Source organism: Gymnoscopelus microlampas (genome assembly GCF_963454915.1).
Source record: "Gymnoscopelus microlampas genome assembly, chromosome: 3".
Lineage (NCBI taxonomy): Eukaryota > Metazoa > Chordata > Actinopteri > Myctophiformes > Myctophidae > Gymnoscopelus > Gymnoscopelus microlampas.
This window is the reverse complement of record NC_139940.1, coordinates 49,720,703-49,741,839: the sequence shown is the minus strand read 5'-3', so window position 1 is coordinate 49,741,839 and position 21,137 is coordinate 49,720,703. Positions and strand designations below refer to the sequence as shown.

The 21,137-nt window shown below is 42.9% G+C and overlaps 1 protein-coding gene across 3 annotated transcripts in view; it reads right to left on the bottom strand.

Moving 5' to 3' along the window:
- LOC311042419 (receptor-type tyrosine-protein phosphatase U-like) overlaps positions 1–21,137 on the bottom strand; it is a 191,648-nt gene that overhangs the window by 17,393 nt on the left and 153,118 nt on the right. For 2 of the 3 annotated variants that reach the window (XM_084053137.1, XM_084053138.1), the window contains 8 exons: positions 15,465–15,501; positions 14,589–14,686; positions 13,187–13,303; positions 10,567–10,721; positions 9,680–9,815; positions 8,196–8,345; positions 5,271–5,585; positions 1,543–1,668 (listed from right to left, as the gene is read on the bottom strand). In XM_084053137.1, coding sequence (XP_083909263.1) covers positions 1,543–1,668; positions 5,271–5,585; positions 8,196–8,345; positions 9,680–9,815; positions 10,567–10,721; positions 13,187–13,303; positions 14,589–14,686; positions 15,465–15,501 — 1,134 coding nt within the window. The remainder of the gene's footprint in view (positions 1–1,542; positions 1,669–5,270; positions 5,586–8,195; positions 8,346–9,679; positions 9,816–10,566; positions 10,722–13,186; positions 13,304–14,588; positions 14,687–15,464; positions 15,502–21,137) is intronic. The other variant, XM_084053139.1, reaches the window with a different exon arrangement.

Here is a 21,137-nt window from a genome sequence, read left to right as displayed (position 1 = left end):
TACCTACCTGACCTGGCGGAGACCTGCGCTCCGAGGAGCACTTTTCGTAGTTGATTATGTAGAAAACTGGTAGGTGTGACTGGGACTGTGCTAGAATGGTTTAAGTCTTACCTGAGTGCCAGAACCTTCTCTTTATCAGTTGAGAATGGTTCCTCCAGCTACACAAATACGGTGTTCTTCAAGGGTCCATATAGGGTCTACATATCCTTTACAGTTCCGAATTTACACGTCACCACTGGGTAAAGTTATCGATATTTGTTTCCATTTTTATGTTCCTGATACACAAATGTATTTGTCTATAAATCCATCAGATCTGGCTTCAGTTACTCACTTACTAGACCCTCCAGAAAAACGCGGGCAAAAATCCTTGATTATGCGGGCTAAAACTCTTGATTATGCGGGCTAAAATCCTTGATTCTGCGACGAAATATGCGTTTTTCTTTGCAATTTTATGCGGTGAAATTGCGGGAAGTTGCGAAATATGCGGAAAGTTGTGAAATATGCGGCAATATGCGAAAAGTTGCGAAAAATGCGAAATATGTTAAAAGTTGCGAAATATGCGGAAATATGCGAATCGCATATTATGCGATGCGATGTGCGTATTATGCGATGCGATGCGCATATTATGTGATGCGATGCGGGCTTTTTGAAAAAACGTTACCCCCGCATAATTATGCGCCATTTTGCTGATTATGCGGTAAATTCTGCGATCGCATAAACGCATTTTTCTGGAGGGTCTAGACTTACAGTCTGTCTTGCAGCCATTATTGTCTCCACCAGGCCGAAACCCCCTGTCCGTCCGTGTGTGTGTTTGTGTCCGTCATTCTGTCTGTGTACAGCTAATCTCCGGCACCGTTGGGCCGGTCGCTGCGAAACTGTGCACACACACCCCCTGGATGCCAATTCAGAACCTCTGCCCCAAATCTTTCACATGGGCCTGTTATAGCACCACCAGGAGGCCGATTTGTGCAAAACAAGTTTTTTTATATTACTCGTAGAGATTTTATCCAAACATCATGCAAATCGGCACACAGTATATCTCTATAGTCATGTGATCAAGACAGATCTGTCCGATATTTCATATTCCATCCTGATTGGCTAGGGTTGGCTTCCAAAGTTTGCAGGATTGTTCCGTTTTGAACAAAATGTCTCAAATCATGAACGCAGCATGCGATTTCCGTGAAAATTTGCACGCACATTCCCACCAGGCCGAGGAAGAAATGCCACCCTCTTCCCATTGCCCTGTTATAGCGCCACCAGCAGGTCTAATTTAGCAAAACACATTTTTGCAACAAAATGCCTCAAATCATGAATGCACGCACATTCCTACTAGGCCGACGAAGAAATTCACATTAGCCTATTATAGCGCCACCAGGAGGCCACAATAACCTACCTGACCTGGCGGAGACCTGTGCTACGAGGAGCACTTTTTCTAGTTGAATCTTTAATTCTTGCATATTGAATCTTTGAGGTACAGTATGAAGTGCCACTGAATGTAACAGAACAACTGAACCCTGAGCTGAAACATTTTGAACAACTCACCCTTGTGACATGCTTGACCCGAAACAGACGAGTGATGACGTCCTCGTCCGCTGACATGGACAGAAACTCCACTTCCATGGGTCCATACTGCTGTAAGCCAGGCTCCGGCCAGTACTGGACACACGGCTAGAGAGAGAGAGAGAGAGAGAGAGAGAGAGAGAGAGAGAGAGAGAGAGAGAGAGAGAGAGAGAGAGAGAGAGAGAGAGAGAGAGAGAGAGAGAGGATTTGAACTGTACAAGAAGATAACACATACTGTACTTAAGCCAATTGAGCCAGGAATTGCAGTTGAGAAGCAGGAAAAATAAAATGTGTTCATTGTCGATTATCGTCTCTTGTGGAGGAAGCTAAAGATCTAGGACAGGGGTGTCAAACTCATTTTAAATCATTTGTGGGCCGGACCAGTTCTGTATGCACAAACGTGCATTAAAGTGCACATGCGTTTTTTCCCAACCTGCTCTCATGTGTCTCAGCCTCTGCTGTAACTCGAATATTTTTCACTTCACGAATTTGGTTAGAAGATTACATAGCAAGCATTAATATTGCTCTCTCTCTCTCTCTCTCTCTCTCTGTGTATGTATGCAAAGCTCTCTGAGGCCAACAGGGTTACAGATGATGTGTGTAAGGGTGTTTGACTGTCTGAGTTATGAGTGGTTTTAGAATGCTGCACAGAGGTGCATTTTCTAAATGTGAGTGCATGAAATAAAGAAATGAGACAAGTACAAAACACAGTAGAGTCTAGGCACCATGGCTAGAGCTTTTTGCACCTCATTGTGGACACATTCTGCACCTAGAAAAGTGTGTATTACTTCAAACTGGTGCAGCAGCCTTGAAACACGGTTCACTTTTCATTTCAAACACAACTTGTGTGAGGGAGCTCGCAATGGCAAAGTACCTGCCCACCAGAGTCTAGGGGTTTGAACCTACCACGGTGCATCCGTCATTGTCGAGCGTCTATATGAACACAATTGGCCCGTATTCGAGGCAGGGAGGCCATGTGGGGAGGGTGATATTTGTCACTGCACATACTCCTACAGGCTGGGAGTGTTGGGAGGCTCTATGTCCTCCCGGTGGGGGCTCCTCACTGGCAGGTGAGCCAGTAGGATATAACAGCAGTGACAACACAAAGACATGTGTGTGGGGAGGAATGAATTGGCATGATGACTAAACTGAGGAGAAAAGGGGTAAAAAACACACAAAACCCCCACCTTGTGTGTCATCACCAAGTGCAGCTGTCTCCTTTAAGCGTTTAAGCGAGGATCACACACATAACAGGAGGAGATGTGATAAGTGGTTGATTACACATTCTGCTGGATTAGTTTTAATGCTCATGCGAGGTTTGCTTTTGCATGGAAATCCCCCGCCTTTAAAAACGGCAAATTACTGATACCGATGAGTGTTGAAAAGGAGGCAATAAAGAAATAATCAAAACATGGCTTATTAATTCAGTCACCCAATAATTACTCTCAGAAATCAAAGACAACCATGATGAACCTTCCACACCATGTTCCCATATGGGCCAGTTGCATAATTAGCTACAGCATTAGTGAACCAGACATTAATTCCATGCTCCTTACTAGAGCACATTTCACTTCAGGCTATTTGTTTTAAGAAATATCAAGTTAAGCTCAGAGGGACGGAGACAGACTGCAGCTTCCCTCCCAGGTGAGAAGGATTTGATGTTAGGTCAGAAGAGGCAGCTCCAGAGGCCAGCATGTTCTGAGCCTTTGATGTATGTGTAACCCTTTTCCTCACTATAAAAGGGCCAAAAGTCTCATATAATAAAACAGGATCCTGTGTTCTCAGCTGTTGGTGTTGAACTGGCTGATTCACCTAGTTTACCAGTACTAATGCAGGCTTGGGTTGATAGCAACAGAATACTTATGGTGCGGTGCCTCCACTGGAGATTCCTAACCCATAAACTATGAGCTTTCTTTGTATTCCCCAGAAAAATGTGAATAGTTAGTAACAGTACCAAAATGTACAACCTCAGAATAGAAAAAATAAAGCGCTCAGGGCAACCATATAAACAGAATAATAAACAAAAGGATTTATTCTGTTTCTTTTTTTTGTATGAGTGGATGTGTGTGTGTAAAGGTGCAATGGTTGACAGCAATAATTATTTCAAAACAGTTGACAATAAAGAATTAAACATTGAATTTTAACAAACCTCTGCATATAAATCCAATAACACTTATTAACCTTGAAATAACACTTCACCCTTTTTCAGGGATATACATATGTAAATCTGGCCCTGAGACTCTCCTAGAAGCTCCAAACACTGACACCAGGGGAGAAGTTTACCCAGAGACACCCAAACAAATACAGAGAAACAAACAAATCCATGTTACAAGTTCACAACAGGATTTTGCAATACTTGACTAATTATTACCATCTCAGTGGGAAACACGCGTAAAGGTGACATTTGTGTTTCCCGTTGGCTGCCGAGCCAATCAAATGAAGCTAGGGGACACCAATCTGGGAACCCATATAAAAAAGAGGGGAAAAAAGAGTGCCCTCTGCTATTTTTTTTCCACTGTTTTTTTTTTTTTTTTTTAATCTGGGGGCACCTCCCAATAGTGTGTGGATAACAGGATGCTGGCCGTTAGGTCCGCCCTCAGCCCTCCACTTCCGGTCCGCGTGTCTTTGTTTACGTTCCTAATATTCCTAACTATACACGTTATAACAGGACCTCCTACAGATTCAGCTGCAGAGCTCTGAATCTGTCTTGAGAGATTAATGGGACACTGGTCAGCTTAGATTGTGCGTGTAGTTATTTTGTAACGCTGTTTTAGTACAGTAACATGTCACTGCTTGTACCTACAGTACATGAGTGAGTGACAAACAAACCGCTCTTGATTCTTGACTGTATTTCAGTATTGTGCCCTTCACATGTGGAATTGTCCAGAAATTAAGCATAGTTCATGCAGGACACGGAAGTATTGCACGCCTTAGCTGGTCATTACATCACACATTTATACTCCAATCACAGCTCACACCTTCACAAAGAGGTTCTTTTAAATCGGCTTTGCATTCACTAGGTTTCTGCTTGTCTTGCTGCCTGCTTCACTGCTGCTTAGCTGCCTCCTCCACCCCAGCCTCCACCTTTTTGATTAGAGTCTGGCATAGGCTCAAATACTTGTGATTTATATCTGCTAATTCAAACTAATATGTCAATGAATACTTATTGATATTGTATCCCTATGGGGGCTTTGCTTAACATTCCCTGATTTTGCTTAGCCTGCTGCTTGGACAAAATTCAGGGAATATCTCCAGGAGCGGAGCTTTTAACGCCAAGCTTAACTGTATTCCATTTGTTGCAATAAATGGTTAAATCGACTCTGACGTGAGTGTTCCTGACTGAAAGTGTTTTAAAGCTGGATATTTAAATTTCTATTGATCGCTTGAAAAAATAAAAACGTGAATAATACTTTGAAATATGTCTGTAATTGTGTCAAATGCCTGTCATCTTTAGGATTTTATGTTGGTTTGTTGCTATGTTTGCTGTTCTTGTAATCAGGGAGTGATTGATTGATTGATTGAAATTTTTATTAGGCAAAAGAATGTAAAACAACACAGTTACATTTATAATGCTTTTGTCTAAAAGGTCCGGCCAAAAAAGTCCTTGCGGACTTGTTTCCGTCAGAGAGTCAGAGAGTTTGCTCTTAATTGGCCTAATAAATAAAGGTGAAATGAAAGTAAAACTATATAATCACAGCCAGTGAGCTCACCCAGGCTGAGTTGGACTGGTTGAGTTGGTTCAACATGACCACCGAGGTGCAGCCGTAGTCAAACACCAGCCTCCAGAAGTCGGTCGTGGTGCCGGGGAGCGGGTGAGGCGTCACCATGAAGGCGGCGGGCCGGTGGAAGCTGTCGGTGAGTGCCGCGTTGATGTAGTTGTTGCTCTCGCCTTCGCTGGTGACCAGGAAGGCCAGCGCGCGGTCGGGAGGCAGCGCGTCCATGCTGCGGTTCTTCTCCCGGTTCCTGGGCAGCAGCGCGACGCTGCACTCTTCAGCGTCCAGGTGAGGAGTCACCGAGTTCAGAGTCTGGGGTTAAATGATGACCGAAAAAAGAACAAAATAAAAAGTGGGTGAGGAGGAGAAAGACAAGAGGAGAGAAGGAGAGAGGACGAGGAGAGAGGAGGGAGAGGACAGCATTTGTAGCCCAGAGCAACAAACAAACCCTTGTTAACTTTGTCACAACAGGATTCTGTAAAAGTGACTAGAATTATTAGTCTCAGTCGTATCTTTCAAACTTGGGGCCGGCCGTAGTTTAGTGGATCGAGCCGTCTGGTAATCAGAAGGTCACCGGTTTGCCTCCCGGCCCTATTTATGTGTCGAAGTGTGAGTGTCCGTGAGCAAGACACTTAAACCCTCCTGAGCACTCATCACGACCATCTGAGCAGCCTTTAGCTGGGTGAAGCTGAAACTGAATTTCCCTGTGGGATTAACTACAATTAAGTCTAAACATAATATGTTCAATACCACAGAGATGAAGTCACGCGTCAGGAGAACAAAATGGTGAATTGCGCTGCCATTGCACTGAAGACAAAAAAAGGCGATGCTGGTGTCAAATTCAATGCCCCAGTTTGTGTTTTGAATAACAGTGTTCGCTAAACCTTAATAAGATTAGACAATACCAAAAGAATATTTGGATCTGTTAATAATCTGCAGCATCAATAATAGATGTAGGAATTACAGATCTCTGTGTCTGCAGAATGAAACCAGAGCAGCCGAGATGCGTTCAGCAGCGCTGATGTCAGACGGGTGAATTTACAAAGATCAAAGAAGCGTACGCGACCTCTGTCTTTATGAAGAACAAACAGTCTGTAATCAGAGAAGGTTCTATTCTCCAGAGCCTGAGCAATAAATCATGAGGTAATGAATCTGGCATAATTCATATGGGGCATATAAGATGAGAACATAATATGGAATTAAAATTCCACTGTTACTTTGAAATGCAAAACTCTGGATCAATGTGGCTGCTGTTGCCCTGTGGATGTGTATGGTGGCGGCTGGTGACTTCATGTGGGACCTTAGCTGGCTTTCTACTCTCCCAGTCAGCATGGAATAAAGGGTTGAGCCTGCATTCCCATAAACCATGACAATCACACACTATGGAAGGTGAAAGGAAGATAGCATTGTACACACATGCACGCACGCCTCCATGTTTTAGTCCCATTCTGAATTCTCAAGGGAAATCCCTGTGCCAATAAGTGTTTCATCCGCCAGAGAAGTTTACTAATGAGTTTCTATTGTTTTATGTAAACACAAACCTCCCCAGAGAATTGATTTGAACTGAACAGGCATAAAGAAGGAAATAAGCAATATGTAAATATAATGTTCTCCAAACCGCACATAATGAAGCACCATTCTACATTTAATTAAAGAAGCTCTGTATGTCAGTCAGTCAGTCAGTCAGTCACACAACAGACCGTATCTGTCCTGCATGGTTCTCCTCAGTGGGTTGAGCAATTGATCTGAACTTGCACATGGACATTGACCATTAGCATATCGTCGCTGTCCGGCGGGAACCAGCTAACTCCATTTTTTTTCATAAATCAACACAATTGAACACCCTTTTCTGTCTGTGTACAAACAAAATTGAACCAATGAAAAGTATCAAAAAGCACCTCTGACAAAACCTCCCAACTCCATTGGATCCTCAAACTGTCCGTCAAACCACGCAACTCCACGCCCTCTCCTCCTGCTGCTGTGCCGTTCCACAGCACAACGCAGTGAGCGGACACAGACAGACATAAACAAACTGTAACGACGCAGAGTTTTTCCCCCGTAGTCTGTTAAAACTATGCAGTGTACCTGTTTATCAAACTTAGCGCTGACGCTAATGTTATGAAAACAAGTAATTCTATTTCTAAAATCTATGAAGTGTTTAATGAGGAGAGCAAGCCCCCATTTGAAACCTCTCCCTCCGCTGCGATTGGAGCAATTGTCAGGCGTCAGCTGTTCGGACAAAACTCCTAACTCCACTTGAGCTGGATTTGGGTAAAGTGGTGATAATATAATGATACATGCAAGTATCTGACAATATATGCCGACTTTGATGAGGCAGTATTGCTTTGTTTTGAAAATTTCAGGTTTTCTTCATTTCCTGAAAAACTTATATATTTCTTTTCATTTCCTGAAAAATTTGCGTTTTGGAGTTAGCTGATTGCGGGCGGACATTAGAGATACAGTATGCACAAAATGACAGCGGCCATTTTTCACTTTCCCAAAATGTAAGCTGTTTATTAGCGTTTTTGTGTAATCACCGCAGATTACCAGTTGGGCCAATGTGATCTGTCGCCATGGTTACAGCCCCGCAAGCTATGGAATGATCATCTCTAGCCACTGCCACACAGGGAGAACGCTGAAAGACAAACTGCACACTTATAAAGGACTTTCATTTAGGGCCCGTATCCACACACACTGCATTTTATGAGCGGGAGGGCGCTTTGGATATCATCTTCAGAGTACTAGCACGAAATGACCGGGTTGTCACACACCCCGGTCACACCTGGGGTTTTGATGTGAACAGTGTCATACTGTCATACTTTGACAAGCCCCCTGCCTGCATCATGAGAGCACTAGTTTTAGTGTTATAGATATGTTGTGTATGTATTTAATGTGGTTGTACTATGGAGGTGGTGTTCTGACCTGGAACTCTTCTCGTAGCTGGGATGAGTTGCTCTGGGAGTCCACACGCAGCATGTCCTTGTAGGTGAGGGCGAACTCGTTGACCAGGATGGACGTCTCTCCACACAGACAGGCCTCCAGGATGGCATCATGGATGAAGATGTACTGCTCCTGCAGGTGACACGTCATCAACAAGAGCACAATTAACATGGAGAGGAAATTAACTACGAGTGTCTGTGTACAGACTGAGTTATACTCTGTAGTACAACAGTGTCTGTGTACAGACTGAGTTATACTCTGTAGTACAACAGTGTCTGTGTACAGTCTGAGTTATACTCTGTAGTACAACAGTGTCTGTGTACAGACTGAGTTATACTCTGTAGTACAACAGTGTCTGTGTACAGACTGAGTTATACTCTGTAGTACAACAGTGTCTGTGTACAGTCTGAGTTATACTCTGTAGTACAACAGTGTCTGTGTACAGCCTGAGTTATACTCTGTAGTACAACAGTGTCTGTGTACAGACTGAGTTATACTCTGTAGTACAACAGTGTCTGTGTACAGCCTGAGTTATACTCTGTTTTACAGCAGTGTTACTTGCATAACCGAAATGAGTGTAAGCTTGAAACTCTGTCAAACTGTGTGCATTGCAAACAGAATGGAAGACAAATACATAATACAGGAGACAGATGAAGGGCAGACAGGAAGCAAAAAACTAAAACTAGGTACATATCAATTAATAATCAAAGTAAGGTGATGAACCGTGAATAATGTAACGTGGTGGAACGCTGCATTAAACACACACCTTCATGTTTATAGTGTATCAAAGAGCTGGATAGAATAAATAACTCAACAAAACAAACACTGGCAGCAACACATTTAACTAGAGCAACCCTGTAAATAACTACAAATGTAATAAACACCTAAGTCAACATTGGATTAACATAATACAGGGTTGATATGCATTATTATCTGCACATCTAAAAGGAACCACATGATCCAGTGCAATATGTAAGAAGCACGATGTGGGGGGTGGGGGGGGCTTCATCATTTTACAAATACCAGGAGAAATGAAAAAGAAGGAAAAAGACAACTGCAAATGTCCTCAGAACTTTTCCCCAGAGGAATGTCTTTGCGTTGCTGAGTTATGGCCCGCGGTTTTGCCTGAGTTGGTGTACGAGGCGAGGTGAATTTTGCACATTCACGGCACCCAGTTCGCCTCATTCATCTTTGCACGTCTTTGCCTTCACTTTGAATGTAATCTCGCTGCATGGAAAATATCTTCACCTCTACAAGCACTTTTAGATCCGTGCTTGTAGAGGGTCAATATACTGTCAGTACGAGCAGCTGAATGTACCTCTGTCTGGATCATTTTGATGTGAATAGACTCTGAGCAGCTGAATGTACCTCTGTCTGGATCATGTTGATGTGAATAGACTCTGAGCAGCTGAATGTACCTCTGTCTGGATCATGTTGATGTGAATAGACTGAGCAGGTGAATGTACCTCTGTCTGGATCATGTTGATACGTCGGGAGCACAGAGTTTTCACACAGTTGTAGATGTCCACCACGCCTTCACATTCAGCCATGTCCAACATGACGTCCAGCACGATGTAGCAACCGGTACGACCAGCCCCCACACTGACAGACAGACAGTGTCAAACATGGCTGCCATAGTTGCTCAAATGCTATTTTAGTTATCTTTGTGACTAAATATGGCTATGGGTTTTGATGAACAAATTATAATCCAGCATTCATTGTAACCCTCTGTAAACAACCTCATACAATGGATGAATGCCCGGGTGATCATTTATATTAATGTATAAGTGATTTCCTTTACAAGCCATACAATAATACAGGAGCATATCATTAGGTGTGAATCAGAGATGCTCAAATGTCTATGAGAGAAATTACATCAGGCATTTCCTTAATGTCAGTGTGCCAAATAAAGAGTCTGAAGTCTTAACAAGTCAAGTCTGAAGTCACTGTGTGTGCGACTTAATTGTGACCTAAGTCCAAGTCTCAAACTTCCCATCTCTGGTATGAAAGTCCGGGCAGTAAGTGTCATGTGATGCTAACAGTGCTAACCTGCAGTGAACGACCACAGGACAGTAAGTGTCATGAGATGCTAACAGTGAGTGACCACAGGGCAGTAGGCTAAGTGTCATGTGGTGCTAACAGTGAACAACCACAGGACAGTAAGTGTCATGTGGTGCTAACAGTGAACAACCACAGGACAGTAAGTGTCATGTTATGCTAACCTGCAGTGAACGACCACAGGACAGTAAGTGTCATGTGATGCTAACAGTGTACGACCACAGGACAGCAAAGGTCATGTGATGCTAACCTGCAGTGAACGACCACAGGACAGTAAAGGTCATGTTATGCTAACCTGCAGTGAACGACCACAGGACCGGCATCGGGAGGCGTGGAGGCTTTGACTCTCCGTGTAAAGGCCAGCAGGCCTGTGGCGTGAAAGGGCACCCCGTGCTCTGGCCACGATGTGAAGTGGAACTGACGCACTTCATGGTTGGCTGAGTAGCCACTCTGTCAAAACACACAAAGACAACAGGAATTAGCATTACATTGATGAGATTAGCTTCATAGCCTTTACTATAGAGCAACGAAGTCTGACGTAATTTACACATCCTACCTGGTGAGACGATTCTAAGATGACCTAATGTTATTCTCCATAGAGAAATTACTTTACGAACCAGGGGAGTGACGTCAGGACTTCTGTACTCTAGAACATGCCAGTTTAGAGTCATTTTGACAAAGCTTCTCATTACTTTTAGATACCAACTCATACTAAGTCGTTATTTTGAGATTGTAAGTCAGTATTTCAGTCGTTATTAAGTCCTTAAGTCATCATTATTTTGAGAAGTTTCTCAGTATAATAATTTACGGGTTTTCTTGTTTGTTCATCACATTGATGAAATGAGGCTTCCAATCTATCTGCTTTGGATGAATAGTAGATGTTTGGTTTCCCACGCAGCAGACCCAGATTCACATCCAGGTGTTTACACAGACACACAGTCATTTACCACTCTGTGCAAATTAAATGTAAAGTAAAGCAAAGTGAATGCAACCCAAAGATTTGTGGGAGAGGGAGAAATCAAAAAATAAAGTGAGGGAGAGCGGTGAAAACAAGCTGTCCAGCAGCATGTTCCCAGGGAGAGCAGCTGTGATGGAGTGATGATAATACAGTGTTTGTGGCGCTGACACTCCAGAGTGGCTCTGAGCCCTTTCACGGAACGGCAGCATGAAGGAGCCCTTTGGGAGATTGGCAGGACTGGGTCACTCGGAACAAACCAGTAGCACTGGAGCAGCTGCTCTCTGCAGCTACGTTGGAGATGAGATGGGGGCGTTTTTAAGCAGCTACTCATGCTAATTCCTCTCAATGTTTATCCTGAGAGGCACACGTTCCCATCAGTCAGATTTTAAGGTGTTCTATAAATAGAATTTAAATCCCCTACCTATGTAACAGAAAAATATCGCTCACTTTCATTTCCTTCAATGTCTCACATAAAGGGTTGGCAAAATGACAAAAGGAAATAAATTGATTTTTAGGGGTTCAAACCTGAAGGCCTGAAACAGTATTTTGTATTTTTAATTTTTTTTAATTTTTTTATTTCTAAGCCAGTTGTTTTCCCCCTCCTGTTGCGGTTTAGCAAATTCCTGTGAGATGCTACATGGTAGAGACATGACATTTTCACCAGTGATTGGAAGTTGTGGCATTATAATTAAAGGTCAAAAAACAAAAAACCTGCCACAGACATCCATATATCCTCACTCTACAATAACTATAAAGTCCGTCTGACTAGATTTTCCATCCCTGTCTGTGTCCCTGGCAGGTAACCACCCGCTGTGTGTAAGCACCTACTGTACTGCGACGGCTCCACTTACATTGTCTCATTATTGAGTGCCAGTGCTGCACTTCACGCAGCAAGGCAGAGAATCAGGGACCTTGCAGGACATTTTAGTGAACTAGAATACAAAGTGAAGTCAATTATTGCCTTCTATATTGCAGTTGATGACAGAAATGATCAAAACTGTTTGGTGTTTATGGAGCCATTGGAGCATTGGCAATGTGATGCTATTATGTCTGGCACAGCCAACCTTGCCACACTGAAGTATCTCAAATGCTCAAATGATATTTTAATTAGGCTATGTGTAGACATTGGACTATTCATGAACAAGAAGAGAAGCCAGTGGCAGAGATTACCCAGACAGTCTTTGTGATCTTGAATTTGTGGTAGCTAAAACAGAGCGCCTGGATTTACGTAACGTTAACATGCAAGGTCAGGCAGGAACAAAATGGCCCTCAACCTAAAGGTTTGACACCCCGAGACCAAAAATGATACAAGCTTTGTCAAAACTGACATGATTGTTAATTTCATATTATTTAGTTCTGAAGATATTGATCATTGAACTTCAAAAGTGGCATGGCTCATCAAATAAATGGACCAAAGCCAACAAGCATTTGTTCGATCATCATAAAACCTGCATATTTTGGAAACTGTTAAAGGTCTAGAGTCAGACAAGAGCCCTGTGCTGAACTGTTTTCCTAATCCTCCGTCCATCTGCTCCCGCTGTATTTATGACCATTACCGCCCGTTCCTGCAACGTTTTAATTGGAACCAAAATACAAACAGATAAAGACAGCATGAGAGAGAGGGAAGCAGGATCTGACCATTTCAGCACCATGGACAGAGACACAGCACTTGGGCTGTATTATTAGTATTATTAGCTAATACTGCTGATCGGTATTAATAATAGATGTAATTTATATAACCTGTCTCTAATAACATTTTGAAATTACGTTCTCCTCCTCTGCGATACTTTCAATTAGGATGTCACAAATTGACAGTCTCTTGCCGAAAGCACACACTGCCCAGTTAGAAACTTACTCTGTGCACTTTATATGCATCAATAATATTATATACCAAATAGCAAAAGGATTTCACTTCAAATGTTCAATTGAATAGTTATGGAGAGTTGGGTTGACTTACCCTCTCCAAGGCAAAGGTACGGACTGTATATTCAGCCAGCGTCTCCGTCTTCAGCAGTGTGATCTTGATGTCACCGTACATCTCACTGTCATCAGGCCAGTATTTACAGCATTTCACCTGTTTAGAGAAAGTATTACAGAACATTCTAACCATGCTGTAAATTGCCCACTGAATGACAAAGTGTAGTCAACATAGTAGTGAGAAGTAAGATCAACATAAGATCATCATAACAAATTATATGTGTTCAGTTAAAACACATTGGCTCTGGCTCTGGACAAAGGAGTGCTTAAAGCGATTCCGCTTGCACTGAATTATTGAAAAAAAAGGTGTTACCACTGTTGTAATTCTGATTTAATAAGCAATTTAACAAAAGTAAACACATGAAATGATTGTACAGAAAACAGCCTTTGAAAGTGCTTCATCTTCTTGTGGAAAGCACACGTCAGAGCGGCTGAAACAGATCTGAGTGCAGTGGAGAATGCTGTTGGAGGGACAGCAAAACAACAAGCTGCCCTGCTGGTGATTTTTCATCCCAGAGTGCAAAGTAAAGCAAAGTACTTTAGTCCCATAATGACATGGAGAACAGGAGCGCTGCAATGTGTTCCACTCACCTCACACACAAAGCAGCTGATGCTTTACATTCAGGGGAAAGGTTATTTATTAAAGTCCAGCTCCTATTTGTTTGGTTTGTTCAGAAAGGTTGTGCTGTTGGGATGGTGGTCCTAATTGGATACAGGGCTGGTGTGAGTAGAATGGTGTCATTTTAACCATCCACCTGGATGATGTGTTTCTCTAGGGGGAAAGATGATGACGGGACTCTTACAGTGACGTTTGAATGTTAGGCTTGTTTATGTGTGACAGATAATGATAGTGCTATAGTCAGGCTGTCTGTGTGGTCATAATATGTGCTATAAATGCTCTGTGTCGGGGCGCCGATGGCCTAGTGGTTAAGGCTCTAATGTTTTCCCTGTTTCCTCTCTCTCCACGATACTATCGAATAAAGGCAGAAAAGCCCAAACAATATCTTAAAAAATAAATGCTCTGTGTAGCTGCAGTGTAGCTGCTAGAACTGTCATTGTAATCACAACATGATGAACATGTATTTAGGAAAAGGTAATGTGTAGACAACATTCTGTGGCAATAGTGAAGCTAATCACAGTGATAATCTATTGATAATGTATTATTACATGCGTGACGCATGACGCACTTTGCATGACGACATACTGCAATCTTTTTAATGCTTAGTGTAAGCATACATACACTGTACTTATAACAAGGCTCATTGTATTCATAAACACGTTACAATATTTAACTGCACTAAGGCCACTGCAGAGCGGCGTTGGTGAATAATGAATGTAAAGATAACAGCAGCTCGTCTAAAGGGAACAGTTATGTCACTCACCCTGCCTACCTCCACCAACTTGGTGATCATGACGATGCTGAAGCAGTTCTCCTGCCACACCATCCTCCAGAAATCCAACACCGTCTCCTGCTTGGGCCCTGGTGGAGGGAAGACGAAACAGCCACATCAGAGCTGCACTCTCAATGAAAACCCCTTGTTGATGGTGACTTTTTTTTTTCTTTTTACATCAATTTAGGCAATTACGTACTTTTTTACAACTTTCAACCTGGCATCCCTATAATTTATGAGCTCGTCATTGTAGGCGAAAACGTTTTCAAAACTATTTTTTTGCTTACAAGTTGAATATACTCAAATAGAAACTAGAATCAAGTGTGTGTGTGTGTGTGTGTGTGTGTGTGTGTGTGCGTGCGTGCGTGCGTGCGTGCGTGCGTGCGTGCGTGCGTGCGTGCGTGCGTGTCTCTGTCTCTCTCTCCTAGCAGGGGGAGTTTATGAAAGATAATGAGTTGAGCAGCCCCTTCAGTGACTGTGGCTGCAGACCCTGGCTTTGTTAGCTGAGAGAGGGAAATGAAGGCTTCTTTTATTCCACGTCAAATTACTGGACTCCTCACATCACATCACAACGGATGAGGAGATATAATTAATGTTTTTAATTATTCATCTCTTCTTCATGATTAATTCAGTCAATCAATTAATTAATTCAAGTCACTGGCCGGTGGTCACACATGCCATCACCTATAGATTTGCAGGAGAGACGCTTTGCCTCAGGATGGAGAACGAGCAGGTTTCTGATTTATTACACACTTACAAAATCAAAAATACAGCACTCACTCTCAAAGCATGAAAAATCAAAGACCCCCCCCCCTCCCACACACACACACACACACAGTTAAAACGTAGCCTTGCAGGGATACTCACCCTGAGTGGCGATGAAGTGGTTGGATCGATGGTAGCCCTGAAAAAGAGAAGAGGAATGAGGTGCTGAGTAAGACCATGTGATCCTTGCTCACAGCTGGAAGGGAGATCATCTCTGGACCCCCAGCCTTCCCCTCTCCTCTGGCTCCCCGTCCTCTAATGACCCCACTACATACTTTAATGCTGTCTTCCTCCACAGCCCCCATATTAGCTGACTTGACTTTGTATACGCAGTTAATTCCTCAGTATTCATTTAATCAAAGGTAACCAAATGCCCTGATTGGTGCTGTCGTTTTGAGCCAATACAGCATCTTTAAAAGCAGATCATTAATATGCCCACAAAATTATTTTTATACTGTATGGACTTTTTGCTGCGTATACGTAGCAATTCAAGTTATGTGAAAAAAAACATAATGGAGATGCGGGTGCCTTTCAATTTCAGCCCCCCTATTTATTCATCAAAAACGTCTGGCTCTTCTGACAGTATTTATTGGAGGATCCAATAAAAAAAAAAAAAAATTTCATTGGCGAATTGAAATCCGCCATCTTTGAACTTCCGGTCCCGAAATGAACCGGAAACGACTGCTATTGGCTGCAACCACAGTTTCATACCCTACTTTATCATACATTTTAAAATGAATGGGACCATGATTTACTAAACGTGATGATTTAAAAAAAAATAGCGATTGAAAACAAAAAATAAATTGTTTATGAAAGTCATAGCTACGGTAATAAAATCAAATGTAAATTCCGGCCAACACCTCATTCACTTCTATTGAGAGTATATTGTACTGCAGCCAGCACTGCCCTGCAGAAGGGGAAATAACAACATCTGCTGGGCGATTAATAGGAACTGCATGCTTTAAGAGAATCGGGAATTGAGCTTAATTTCCAGCGCTGGTTACTTTGGGATTGGTTTCACATGAAAGCAGGCTATCATGGCCTAAATGAACTGGGATCTTTTTCTGTTGTATGTGGTTCTTTTTATGTTGTATTTGGTTAAGACTTTGACAGGGTCCAGTTTGAAATTGCAGCCTCCTGAAAGTGAGTAGGGTTTTACACTCCTTTACTCCTTTTAGTAGGGCATTCCACATTTTTGTTGCATAGCATGAGAACGAGTTCATTCCCTTTGTTGTGCCAAATCTGGGTTGAACATGATCCGTGGAGCTGCCTCTGGTGTTGTGATCGTGGACTTCATTTACGTTTTTGAAATATTTTGACAGGTACAGGGGTATCCCAATGTTGTGTCGTATCTTGTAGACCAGGCCCATCGCAAGTTGCTGTACTCTGTCCTCAACCTTGAGCCATCCAATCCTAGCAAAATGAGCAGGGGTTAGATGGGTTGAGTGTTGTTTGGAGCCTTACCTATAAGGCATTGGTTGTGTCGTGATACCACAAGGAGCATGCATAATCTAAATGACCTTATATGAGGGCCCCTGCAAGAAGGTATTCTTACTGACTAGAGAGGAAATCCTATACAAAAAGCGTGTTCTTTGATTGACCTTTTTGATCACTCTTTCGGCCATTTTATCACCGGAGAGATTTGCCTCCAAGATGGAACCCAGGTACGTAGGTAATTTCCTCCTTTCTTGAGATAACATCATCCCCCGCTTTGATTGTGAAACTCTCAGCCTTGCTAAGGTTAGCACTAGACCCAAAGAGAATGGATTCAGTTTTTCCCAGGTGTAATGATAGTTTGTTGTCAGCGAGCCAGATGCGGATCGTGTCGAGTTCAGAGCTGAGAGTTTTCTCAACCTGCAGCCTGTTCATGTGGAATGAGAGGGCACCACATGCAGCCTTGAGGGGAAAAAGAAAAGAGCGCCTGAGAGAATGTGAGGCATGGACAGTTTGTTTGACACTAAACCACAACTCCCAAGTCTTCCTCCTGAAAACAACACACTTCTTCTCTGGCTTCGCAATACAAGCTTAACAGCCGTTCCAAAGAGCGTGAGGGTGTTAAAATACCCTCCTGAATGTGACCTCATTATTACAATTAATTTGAGAGGACATACAGGAATGCCAACTGCCATATCAACATCATGAACTAGCTCCATGCGAGGGAGGATGAAGAGGGATCTTCCACTTCATCAAAGTGGGAGATAAGGGCCTTATGGGTGGGGCGGTGTCCTGGAACTGTTAGCATAACCTCAGAAACAAAGACACAAGACACCAGATCTTAAAGCATGAATGATAATTGTTGCAACAATGAAGAAAAGACATGTACTGGTACAATGGACCCTTAATTGAGTCCTGTCTGTTTTAAAACTCACAACCAGCCCCTTATACTGTATGGAACCCCCATGTGACAACACATTCTTACTCTCTACATGGTCCGATTCTATTCATAAACCTATCTATAATCTGCTCTGACATGTATCTGTACTGACAGTCCAGCTTGTCCATGTCTCTGTGGATGAACATCTTAAATATGTTCAGTCTGTCCATGTCTCTATTGATAAGTCATCCAGATACATCCAGCTGATGATGAATTGTAACACACACACACACACACACACACACACACACACACACACACACACACACACACACACACACACACACACACACACACACACACACACACACACACACACACACACACACACACACACACACACACACACACACACACACAGTTTAGTGTTTGTCTTATATAAAGTTGTGCCTCTGAATGGGACTTGGGGATGTACTGTACACTACAAGGTTGCAGATGGTGGAAAAGCAAAGGGGGGGGGGGTCATTATGGAGAGACAAGGGACAAAAAGAAGGACACAAAAGTAGTGTGGGGGGGGCAGGCAGAAAAAAAGAGTGGTGAAGTACTTACTTCCCTGTTAATCCGAATCTACAGGGTCCAAAGTGGAGGAGGTGGGACAGTGAGTTAAAAAAGAGACATACAGCCCAGTTAATGAGAGAGTAGTTATAGACAGGTGGAGTGACAGGAGACAGTGTGTGTATGTGTGAGTATGTGTGTGTCTGTGTCTGTCTGTGTGTGTGTGTGTGTGTGTGTGTGTGTGTGTGTGTGTGTGTGTGTGTGTGTGTGTGTGTGTGTGTGTGGGGGGGGGGGGGTGTGTGGGGGTGTGTGGGGGTGTGTGTGCGCGCACACCTGCGCTCATGAAATGTGCATGCATGCATACGTGTTTCCATGTTCCCCATGAAAAGGGCACTGTATACCCAATAAGGCACTGTATAATACGCAATCAAGCCATACACACAGTCTGGCCGGTAGCCAAGCAACATGTTGACAGAAAAATAGAAAATAGAGACCTTGAATGTCTTCACCTCTTCTTTGAACACCAAAACTTGAAATCACGAAGAAAGGAAAGAAAATGCGTGGCGCTATAATAGGGCAATGTTGAAAGGGTGGCATTTGTTCCTCAACGTAGTGCGAATGTGCCTGCAAAGTTTCACGGCAATCGGACACTGCGTTCATGATTTGCGGCATTTAGTTCAATACGGGCCAAACTTTAGATGTCAATCGAAGCCAATCAGGATGGAATATGAAAAATCAAACAGATCCGTCTTGATCACATGACTATAGAGATCATGTGTAACGATTTATGTTACATTTGGATACAATCTGAAGGAGTAATATCCAAAAATGTGTTATACGTAAGTCGGCCTCATGGTGGCGCTATAAAAGGCAGATGTGAAAAATGCAGGGCAAAAGTTTTTCCTTGACCTGTTGGGAGTGCGCATACAAAGTTGTAAACAGATGGTGCAGTTACGGGTAAAAACACAAATTGGCCTGTTATAGCGCCACAATGAGGCTGATTTGAAAACTTTGAAATGGCATTTCTTCCTCGGCCTAGTGGGAATGTACGTGCAAAATTTCACGGAAATTGCATGCTGTGGCATGCTGTGGCATTTTGTTCAACACGGAGCACTTCTGCAAACTTTGAAAGCCATTTTGAGCCAATCAGGATGGAATATGAAAAATATGAAAAAACAGTTTTGTGTAATAGAGATACTGTGTACCGATTTGCGTGACGTTTGGAGAAAATCTGTAGGAGTACTGTAAAAAAAATGTTTTGCAAAAAGCGGCCTCCTGGTGGTGCTATAACAAGCGCATGTGAAAATTTGGGGCAGAGGTTCTGAATTGGCATCCAGGGAGTGTGTGTGCACAGTTTCGCTGCGGTCAAGTCAACGGTGCCGGAGATTAGCTGTTCACAGACGGACACACACACGGACACACACACACACACACGGACGGACGGACGGACGGACAGGGGACAAAACATACTCTCTCGCCATGCCTTTCGGCCTGGCGGAGACAATAATAAAATAAAAACTATTCTATTTAACATCTGTTAAATAGTCACAAGCTGCTCAAAACATGCTCCCGATGAGCAGGTTGGTGCCTCTGTCGTCAATGTGTGAATGTGAATGGGTAATGCATTGTAAAGTGCTTTGGTTAAAGGTGCTATATAAATGCACCATTTACCATTGACCATAGAAGACCTCATCTATTATGCAGAAGTACAACTTGTTGCACTTTGACCTGTCTGTGGTTACACAACCACTTTACATCGATTACATTGCATCATAAATGAAGTGTTAACATGGATTCTGATGTGAAGCGAGGGTGAAAAGGGTGGATGTAAATAAAGACTTTGGCTTCAGCCTCACATATCTGAGATCTCCTATTTTCACCTTTTCACAGGTGGACAGAAAAAGGCACTGAATATCACCACGTACAAAGGATAAGTGCAACACAGCTTTCTGTTTCGATGGCTAAAGCTCCACTATTTGGTTTAATGTCTCCCTTGTTTACGTTGATATCTGCCTCCCTCCCTTCCAACTAACTGCCCCTTTTCATTTTGGGGTAAACACTAACCTCTTCTTGTTAATGTGGATGGAAAAAACAAAAACAAACAAAAAATCATGCAGACAGTGTGACACAAATAAGCGACATACACATACAATACATAGTGTGTGATGCCCCCCACACATGCTTCATATTAAAGGTAATTGTTCCATTATAAAAGAGATGGGCGGGGTCTACAGGGGTTGGAGATTCAGGGCCCTATAAAGGGCCAGACTGGCTAAACCCACTAATTTGGGATTTAGGACTGTGCAAGGGGCATTCCCGTGCAAAAGCTGCTATTTTGGGACACACGCAAAACACCTGCACTACCCGTTACATTATGCATAGGTGTGGTTTGGGCGTTACAATAATAAAACCAATCACCGTGCCAGATGCCATTGCCTTAAGAGAAGACTGTGCAAGCCATTATCCCCAATGCAATCTTACGCTCTCCTCTCTCCCTGTCTGCAGTGTTGCCGGGTCACTTATTACAAGCCACATTGGGCTTGTTTTACTGTAAAGTTGCTTGTAAATAATGGTAGTTGCGGTTGTGAGCTTGTAGATCGGCTATTTTGAAATAGTCAACGTATATAAATATGCACATTGTTTAATGGCCGACATATATAGGTTTGAAGTGCTCATGTGGCCTATTATAGTCGCTTCTTTTGGGCTTGTTTTCATAGACCTGGTTGCGTATTCCTCTCGCAAATTCTGGCAACACTGCTCCTGTCGCAGGAGCAGCACTGAGGCGCTCCAGCATTGGACACCATACGCCCGACGTTTACTTCATAGGCTCTAGCCTTTGATTGCCTTTCAATAATTGACAGACATACGTATCACCTACATGTTACTGATTAGAGAGATTTTTATAT